At 30.4% G+C, this 11,021-nt stretch overlaps 1 protein-coding gene across 1 annotated transcript; it reads left to right on the forward strand.

Moving 5' to 3' along the window:
* The first annotated feature begins 8,275 nt into the window (after positions 1-8,275).
* Positions 8,276-9,085, forward strand: LOC148273347 (uncharacterized). Its single transcript, XM_088238842.1, has one exon. The coding sequence runs from the start codon at positions 8,276-8,278 to the stop codon at positions 9,083-9,085; it is 810 nt and encodes a 269-aa protein (XP_088094968.1).
* Positions 9,086-11,021: the final 1,936 nt, after the last annotated feature.

Consider the following 11,021-nt stretch of genomic DNA (forward strand, 5'->3'; position numbering starts at 1 on the left):
TCTTCTACAGTCCATTTGGTATATTTTCTAGCCCAAATGAGCCTTTGCTTTATCATACGTGCCGTCAGGAGTTGTTTCTTCTGTGGTCAAAGTGCTTTTCTTCGAGATTCAATGAGTCTTCATCGTACTGTTGAGTCATGTATCATCACCCCAGGGGCTGCCAAATCTCATTAAAATTCGTAACTTGTTTTTTTTAAGGGTTTAATCTCATATTTTTGATTAAAGAAATTTCATCTCGGACATTAGTTTTCTGGTTTTTCCATCATTTTCCGATTGTCTTTGCTTTAACTGATTCTGTTTTTTTTTTCTTCTTAATAATCTTGCTAACTTGCTTGCTCCCTGACACTAAAAACATTCATTTGCAATCTTCTTTTGAGTCATTAATGTATGTTCACTTAAGGTTATAATCTTTCCCCTTTTCCTTGGCGTGATATCCATGATTTAAACAAACTCAAAAACACTGTTTAATATGCAAACCATTAATAAAAATAATATTTTATTGAAAACATTAAAAATAAACAGTAAATAGTACACGAACGAACACTAATATAAGCTCTCAAAAAATTAACGAACTGTAAGTCATATTTTTTGTCGAATTTACATTTAAGTGTTTCTTTATGTGAAAAATGACAAAAATAACTCTTGTTTTATTAATTCGCACAATACTGTATGTCTCTTTATATAACTGTTGATATTGGCTTACGCGATATATGAAGTCAATAAGAATAAAAAATAAATAAAAATAGATATCGTTTAACCAATTTCAACGAATGCTTATTTTGATTATTTTATATTTGTTTATTCATACAAATAACAAAAGTTTACCCGAGATAAGTCATGGAGTTGAAAATAAGTGTCCAAAATTCTGGTTTAATTTTATACACAGAATTGTATCCTTCATCTGCCCCGACACGAACAAAAATTGTAATCTTAATTCACGATATTATGACGCAAATTAAAATTTATTTCTGAAGCTATAGGCGATAAAATTAACAAAATATTTACCGTTAACCGAAGATTTGATGAGTCCATAAAAGCGATAATGAACCATATAATCGAAAAACAACCCTTCAAACAATGAAAAACAATGTATTGCGTATTATGTAAGCCCCCTGGTGTCCTCAAATTAAATATCTTAATAGAACAGCGGAGGCTCATTCGTTTCAGTCTGAATGGCTTAGAGTAATAATTTGTGAAATTACTAGAACAGAAAGTAGAGATTTAATGCGTCTGGTAACTCGAGAAATTAATTGTGCTTTCTGGTAAAATGCCTTCTGAAAGCTCATGGTATTTATGTCCTTTCCCCGACAAGAGCAGCGTGCCTGGTTTTATGCCAACACGTTGTATGCATTTTAAGCATGAAAGGGCGAAATAATTCTCTTTGGATGGGCAGCATTCTAGCGTCGCAACACGTTACAAGAAAGAAATATTAGTAAAAAGGAAGTTCAGTGGTTTTTAAAATATTTCTTAAATAGTTGGACTCAAAGTTGAGGGTATCAAACTAAGGCAAAAAAATAAAAATATTTTCGAATGATCAGCGCTATGATTTTATAAATTTACGCGCGTGATATCACAAATTATCTCAAGGGAGCTATTTTGAAAACATGTTTTTTTAATTTATTAAATAGTAAATTCAATTGAATATTTAGGCATTTATATATATGGGAATTTAAGAGGTACTAAATAAATCTTAATTAAAAATAAATTGAAAAAACAAATTTCCTATTTTAAACTATAAGAATAATAATAAGCCTAAAATAACTTGTAAAAATACATTACGCAATAAGTCAATCAGTTTTGGAATATGAAGTAATTGGATGGGGATGTGCAAATAACACAATGATCAAACAAATAATAATTGCACAAAAAGCTTTATAAAAAGCTACAGTCCCAATCAGAACTAGCTCCATCGGTATATTAAAAAATCTTAATGTTAAATCTATAAAACAACTTTATGTAAAAGCTCTGTTACTATACGCACACAAACACTATCATCTACCTTCTATAACTTCTTTAACAAATACAAGAGTTACTAGATACTCCACCCTGATGCTAAAAAAAATATTTAATTAATACAACCTTCGGTCAAAGAGGATTGGCCTACTACTCGGTTAAAGTGTACAATCTACTTCCATTATCCATAAGGACAATTAGTATGTACTCACAATATAAAACTGCTATTAAAAAATGGATAGTGGAGATGGGTTGCACACGGATCGATGAGTGGATCAAGTATAGGTAAAATGTGTAAAAATTAAAGTACGGCTAGGATACTTAAATACGGCTAGGATATTAAAGTACGGCTAGGATATTAAAGTACACCTTAGATTAACATATTACAACAGAGATATGGAGCCTGGATAAAAAATAGCACTTTAAAGATTTACAAGGCTTCTGACATCTCGTTAGCTGGTTTAAGTGACCACTTTACTCATTGTATAATGTTTAGCATTTTGCCTTTGCTCGAATACTCACATTGTTTTACATAATATCTGTTGATTTTTGTGACGCAAACAACCTAAAACCTTTTTTGATGTAATTGAAATTCATCTGACTGAATTACTTCTTCTATTCAGTAACCCCAGAAAACCATTTAAAAAAAAAATATTTCTTCGACCAGTTTGTGGTTTACACAAAAATGTTTTTTAATTTGTCTAAATGTTTGTAAATAAATACCCAATTTTGCCCCTTAAGGATATTTTAAGATTAACCATAATAAAATTTTATACGTCCCTGTTGTAATATGTTTATCTTATAACTTTCATAGGGGATGAAATGTAGTCTTTGTCCACAAACATTTGGACAAAAACAAAATATTGATGATAGTATGTTAAATATTTATCTTAAAATAATATAACAGTGTCCAGGTAGATTAAAATATTGTTATGTTTGTGAAATAGAACTTCAAACCTTAACGAGTGTTTTCCACTCAAAAGCTACACTCGGGTGAAAAAATCTGAATAAAGAAATCAAATGTAGATAAGTCTGCTTTGCAATATGTTTATTGGTAAATTTGTCTTTTGAGCTTGAAGCTCTTGGTTCGATTTCTAGCAAGGTCAATGTGAAAAAGTTGGTTTTTTTCACACTATAAATATTCATGATTGACGTGTTTTTTTCCTTTTGCGTTTAAAAATATTTTTCTTATGGGAGCTCGGACCATCCAAAAACTCAAAAGTCTCCTAGTTATACGCAACGCCTTCGAAAGAAATCAATAAATAATTCCCGCAGAGAATATTTCATTTAATATTTTTCACATTTTCTAATAAAAAACAACAAAATTGGTTCAGTTTTGAAAAGCAGAACATGGAACAGCGTAACGTCAATTTTGACAATTTTAGGGAGGCAAAACCAGTTTGCAGTTGTCTTTTGAACAGTACCGGGGAGCCATTTGCGAGAGAGTGGCAGAAAAACCATGTTCAAATTTTTATTCACAAAACAAGTTCACACGCTGGGCCAGTTTTTATCGCGGAGAGAGTGCACGAATTTTGACCAATTTTCGCCTATTTTTCTCTAGTTTTCGACAGTAAAAATTTCGGCGGTTTTAATACAAGTAACGAAAAAAAAAAACTTATCCATTTATCGGGTTACCCAATTGAAAAACTGTCAATACACATTCATAACATATAAATAAATTACTTAAACTTTTTTTCAATGTGCACACTTATGAACGCTATATATATATTATTTAATAAATAAACTACTGAAACAATTTTATGTACATATTTTTTTCTCAATCCTACATTATTCAGTATTTACACGTGGATAACGAAAGTATTTTTACAATTAAATTAATATACACAAGAAATATCTGCCCACTAATGAAATATTTGTACAGCTCCATGAACCAAGCGAAAAGTTCCGCATAAGAAGAGGAGTAAGACAGGGTGATATAATATCCCCAAAATTATTTACACTAGCTCTGGAAGATGTCTTCAAAACTCTTGACTGGAACGACAAAGGTATTAACATCAACGGCGAACTCATTAGCAATCTCAGATTCGCAGATGATATAGTCCTATTTGCTAAAGATAAGAAAGAACTCGAAAACATGATAAACGAAGTTAATACAGCATCCCTGAAAATAGGCTTGAAAATGAATGCTTTAAAAACATAAGTAATGAGTGATGCAAACCAATCGTGTAACATCTTAGTAAATGGAGAAATAATTGAAAAGATTGACAGTTAAATATACTTAAGACATGAAATAAAACTCGGCAAAGATAATCAAGAGGTAGAAATAGAAAGAAGGCGAGGTTTAGCATGGGCCGCCTTTGGTAAGCTCTCATATATCCTAAAATCTCCGAAGTATTCACATTACTTAAAGAAGAAACTTTTTACAGCTTGTGTTCTCCCTGTTCTGACATAAAGCTGTGAAACTTTTGTGTTCACGAAAAAAAATTTACACAAATTATCAGTGACACAGAGAGCCATTGAAAGGAGAATGCTGGGTATTTCGTTGAGAGACAGAAAAACCAATACATGGATTAGAGCGAGAACAAAGATTGCCGATGTGGTCCATAGGGCTGCCAACCAGAAATGGAGCTAGGCTGGTCATAAAACCAGAATCACAGACTCTAGATGGACCAAAAAAGTCCTGGAATGGCGACCCAGAACGGGTAGAAGAAGTATCGGCAGGCCTCAGACAAGGTGGTCTGATGACATAAGACGAGTTGCAGGAAGTGGTTGGATGCGGTTGGCTCAGGATAGGGAAATATGGAGACTAAAGGGGGAGGCCTATGTTCAACATTGGACAAGAGACGGCTGATGATGATGAATGAAATATTTGGCATATAATTTTGATTTATTCATAAATATCGTATTTTTTACGTAAAAGCTGATATTTTAATAAAATTTATTAATTAAAAATACTTGGTACACTCCCACTTATTTGTTTGACCAAATAGCGCTTTCACTCTCTATTGGGCATCTTCAGACTGGTCGGGAAAAACTTCAAACCAGTCTAAAGATGCCTATAAGAGGGTTAAGTATAAGGCTAAGTATTTTAAATTAAAAACTTATATTTAAAAATAAGTAATTACGTCATTACAATCGAATTCCGCCAAGAATTGCGAAATTTGTTTATTTATTTTATTAAGTAAACATTTTGATATATTTTCACCGGATATTTTTCTTAAATGTATATCTACTAAAATGCACATTTTTTTTACTTGAAGTTAAAGAAAATAAACATATTTTTTAAAAACGTAGTAGCTGCAGTAGTTTTTGACTTACGAACCTACATATACATGTTCACACATTGGCCAGCACCGAGAGAAACTAAGAGACTCACGAACGTGTGGGCTTGGGCAGTGCGCGCACAAGTATGCTGGTGAACGTATTGGCCAACTTGACGTGTAGAGCTGCCTTTACTCTCACCCAAATACATTCAACATTTTATTACTTAATATTTAAGTGCTTATGACGAGTAATAAAGCTAACCATAAAGTTACATCAAGAATAATAAAATTCGACCAAGAATAAAAAGTAATGCTTAGAAAACACTTCTGAGAGATTAAAAAAAGATCCGATATATTTGGCAGAAGGCCACGTAGAGGGTGAACTTGAGTTATTAAAACATTATGATAACACTCCTGAATTTCAAACATTTTTATGTAAGTGAAATATCGCTTTCTCAGACGATTCACACTTACCCTTCCACGGCTCCGCATGTAAGAAAGAAATGTAGATTTATTTTTGTTTTCTGATGAAATACAATAAAATCAAATAAAATAAAATTTAATTAAACTGAATAAAATTTAATATAATAAAATAAAATAAAATGAGATGTAATGAAATATAATAAAAAAATAAAATGAGATGAAATTAAATTTAAAAAAAAACTAATAATAAATTAAAATAAAATAAAACAAAATGATGACTCTCATTTTCACAGCTAATAATACAATTTATATAAGTAGTGTATAATAATGTGTTCTTCTTTTCCTAGTATTTTGGATTCTATTAACTGATATGTATTGTCATAAAAATGATTTTTTTATGAACCGTCCCAAATGAGTTTTCTTTATAACTCCTGGTAGCAAAATATATTGTTTACACATTTTATGTTTTATTAATAATAAAACAAAAAAAAAATTAAAAAACAAATGAAAAAAAATTAAATAAAATAAAATTAAACGAAATGAAATAAAATAAAATAAAATAAAAGAAAATGACAAATATTAAAATTAAACATATACATATACGTTGTATATGATATGTTTCTAATATTCTCGTATTGTGTTCATGTTTATTACAGTTTTTTTCAAGTTTTAATTCTTCGTCTACAATTACACCAGTGGCTAATTTATAAATAAATTTTAAGGAAAGTAGTTTAAAGAGTTCAGTTACATTTAATTGTTTAGTTTGTTTAAAAAGTTATTTAATTGCTGTTAAATAAGGTAGGTCATATACTTACTTTAATATTTTATATTGCTGTCTTTGTAGTCTGTTTATGTCATTTTAATTTCCTGTTCCCCACAGTAGTTGCATTTAACATATTTTAGTTTTTACATAGGCTTCATGTATTATTTTTTTTTCCTTTATTGGAACAAAGTTTGCTTTGCTAATTAAATTATTGATAAGAATTGTCCATGTCAATTGTCTGTCTATTGTTAGTCCTAAGTATTTAACATGTTCAATTTCAGTTAGTCGTTCATTATTTATGTAAGCATCTACTTTGTGACATTTTTTTCTAGATTCAAAATGGATAATATTGCATTTTTTTTCATTGAGGGTAAGTAAGGTTGTGTTTGTCCATTTAGTTAACGTAGTAAGGTCTTCGTTTATATTATTGTTTGTTAATACGTTTGTTTGATTTTTAAAGAACAGTCAAATGTCGTCGGCATGCATAATATTTTTTCCTTTACGATTATCCAGTGATAAGTCATTATTATATAAAATATATAATAGTGGACCCTAAATAGATCCTTGTGGATAATAATAAATAAGAATCACATCAGCGCATATTATGATGGACGTGACAATAAAATATCTACATAAAGAAACAACAGCACGCGGCTTAGTGTCCAGAAAATAAATCAATGTTTAATAATTCTTAGAAAATTATTTCGGAAATCTATTATGAAATTTAATAATTATTCGTTGGCTATCAAAGTAACATAGTATTTTCACTAAGTATGCATTCTGCTTTATCGTCTTCTTACTATTATACATTGACTTACATGCGGCAAATGTTCCTCAAGTAAGGAACTTGCATTATCCAAGTTTAGGTCATTTTTCACCTTGTGATACGCAAACCCTGTAAATAATGGCTACCACATGTCTTGAAATATCACCGTTTAGCGGCTTGAATATGCATACGTACGTCTGGAGTGCTTGTTTATTTTTTAAACGTATCTAAAACAAATACTGTAAAAATATTTGCAGTGTATTGAGGTTTAGTGATGGCCAACTTGATCAGACCCGAGATCTAATTTTCACTGTCCAGAGCCCGTGAGATCTACCAATCATTTAATCAAAGTTTTATAAGAATCTATAGCATTGCCTATCATCATTTCATAGTAAACAGTAGACATTTTATCAATTTCTATATTTGAATGTAGATATATATATATATATACATCAATGTTTTGTTTTATAATGAAAAAATTATGACATACCTAGATAGCGTATGTTCACATTCCACTGATTTTCTCAAATTGAATGGTTTAACGGGTAGGTAGAAAGAAATTGCTCTAAGGTAATATGCCCGCCCTTATTTTTATTTATTTATTTAATTTTTTGTACATAATCTTATTTGTACGTTGGCGGGCTTATTGCCAAATGGTCATTTCTTCCAACCAACCGCTAAAAGTTTTATTTTTATAACTCAAGTTACAGAAAATATTCAATAGAAAAAAATATCAAAAAGCTAAAGATATATAAAAATAGAAATAATCGTATTTGTTTATAAATTACCTTTAATCGAAACTATAACTCAATGGGAAAAGGGGAAAAAGAAGGAAAAAGAAATGAGGAGAGATTAAGGAAGAGAATTATTAATTTGAATGTAAACTTTATATATATATGTATGTAAAGTATTTATATAATAATAAATAAATAATTAAAAAGCACTTTTTCATAAACCATGTGATATGATTAGATTCGGGTTGTGGTCCCGTGGCCAGCTAGTGTTGCGGACTCACGAATCAGAGGTCTGAGGTTCGAACCTCACTCTACTTCATTATAATTTCAATTTTCAATTACAACAATACTATTAGCTGTAAAAGTTCAGTTATTTTTCTCCTGTCAAAGTAATTATATTTTTAAAGTTAAAATGTCAACAAATCCCAAATCAAAAAGGAATTTAAGCAGAGACTCGCCCAAAACCTCGTTGGAAGTTGATATTCATGAAAAATCTTACTTAAATATTTTATCTGAAATCACTTCCACAATCAACAAAGAGTTCAAAAAAATTCGGGAAGAGCTTTTCGAGAAATTGAAGGATATTACCACATCCATCCAGTATTTATCCGAAAAATACGACGACATCATAAAAATAAACGATAATCTCAATAAAAAGGTCAGTGCAATGTCTAATGATTATTCTCTCCTTAGTACATCATTCTGTCAATTAAAATCGAAACTTAATATAATGGAACAGTCGGCTAGAAATAATAACATTGAGATACAAATGGTACCCGAAAGGAATACTGAGAATATTATTAATTTGTTTACTTCGCTTTGCCGCACAGTCTCTGTGCCTCTCAAAGTGGATAATATTATTACCTGCAGTCGAGTTCCAAAAAAAATAGAAAATAAAAGACCTAAGAACATTGTCATATCACTCACATCTCCCAGGGAACGTGATGTGATACTTGCAGCAGTACGTCAATATAATAAGAAAAATACTACTAGTAAACTCAACGCATCACACCTAGGAATCACAGGAACGACACAACCAATATTCGTCCAAGAGCATCTTTCTCTTGAAAATAAAATGATTTTTTCTGCTGCTCGATCTAAAGCGAAGTCTAACAATTGGAAGTACTGCTGGACCAAAAATGGAAAAACATATATTCGGCGGGATGACTCGTCCGGTGCTCGGATTATTCTTAATACTCAAGACCTCGATAAACTCACCTAATATAATTTTTCTCACTAATAATCATTGCACCGTGATTTTCATGGAACTACAAAAAACTACAACCATTCATTGTATATTTGTTATTTTTTTGCATCCGAGTATATCTAATAGTTTGCCTATAAATATAATTAGCTTTTTTTTTAGCACATTTCAGGTTATTTATCTTACATTCTATGTTTTGATCATAACAGATTATACTGCAGTCGATTTTTACGTCCATACTTTCCTCTATCTAATAAAACCTATCAATTTCAACAAATTAAATATAATCTGTAAAGCAAAAACATTATCACAATGCATGTTTAATCTTAATTACACATTGGAAACTGTTTTGACAGTTCGAACTAATAACTCATTCTATGCTTTCGAGGACGACATGCGTCTGTTCATAACAGTCACGAATGCAATTTTTAAAATGTGCCCGTTTATGTACCTCGCGGCGCTACCGTTTGCAGGTAGAAATAATATTATTAATATTTACCGTGAAATAAAACATGTTCGCTGTAATAGTGTGAACTGCCTGATAATGTATAAAAGGAAATATATTATTTCATGTTGTAAACTATTATTACTAAATATTATCATTTTTAACTTATACATTAAGCAAACAATCATGAATTTACATTTAAAGACCAATATTATTTGTAAAATGAGCTCAGAAACTTATATGTTGAAAATATTACTTATTACTTTTTTTATATTTTATATGGTAATGGAATTTACTAATATTGGTATACTACAATCTGTTCTCAGGGTGATTAAAACTATATATATATTAAAACATCACGCTTTATTTATGTCTGGCAGAACTTTTAATCTCATTTTTGAATTTATTAATAAGCAATTAAAATTAGAAAAAACTAACATGTCATATTTATGTACAAAACTTGTTATAAAAAACTGTATAGTATTTCAGCTGATGTTTACTATATTAACTATTTTTGCATACTATAAATTATATCAGTTTCACTACTTCATTATACTTATGCAACTTACTATTCACAGTACATTTTTAATTATGGTTATACAGACGATGACTGGTGTTTCACTGCCTCTAATTTATTCATATCTCTGTACTTATTATTTATTTGTTTCTAAAACCATCACACTTAAATTTGAAATTGTGAGATTAATATTTTTTAAATTTGAATGTTTACTGATTGCAACCAAATTTCATATTTACAGATGCTTTTATTCTACAATTATGCTAAATAATGATTATTTGTATTTATTATGCTATATTTTTTCATTTTTTGAGGCTTTAATTCAAGCAAATATCTTTAAATATATTTTATTAAGATTTTATTCATTGATTTCGTCTGGTCGGTCTGAGTGGTACAAACACAAGTTACGTCAAAAAATTTTTTTTTGCGAATCCATTAAACAACTTACCCACTGTATATCTTATATATGTTTTCTAAAAATAGAGACTTCTTACATTTTACCTTCTATTCAAAAAATCATAATATGTATTAATAGCGATATAATTTGGTGCTTTGCCCTGTCATGCCTTTGATATTCTATCAAAACTGTAGAGGCCTTCGAAGCAAGGTCGAAACATTTTTCCATAACATATTACTAAATAATATTTATTCTATATACGGCATAACCGAGACTTGGCTCCATGATAATATCTTTGATGGCGAACTAGCTCCAATATTGAACTTCAGTATTTTCCGGGCCGATAGACCTTACCACGAAAGTAACGTATCCCGCGGAGGCGGGGTGATGATTATCTGCCGAAAGGAGCTTGAAGCTCGCGCTCGCGAAGATTTGGCATGCACAGCGGAGTGCGTATGGATAACTATTCCTGCCGGCAAATTAATCTTAAACCAAAATGTTCACATAGCGTGTGTCTATTTACCTCAAGGACGCAATTACAACACAGCGGTAAATTCTTTTTCATCATTATTAAGTTCGGTCCGTGACCAATGTC

The sequence above is a fragment of the Micrasema longulum genome, unplaced genomic scaffold (assembly GCF_059751315.1).
Source record: "Micrasema longulum isolate JH-2025_06_02 unplaced genomic scaffold, ASM5975131v1 h1tg001977l, whole genome shotgun sequence".
Lineage (NCBI taxonomy): Eukaryota > Metazoa > Arthropoda > Insecta > Trichoptera > Brachycentridae > Micrasema > Micrasema longulum.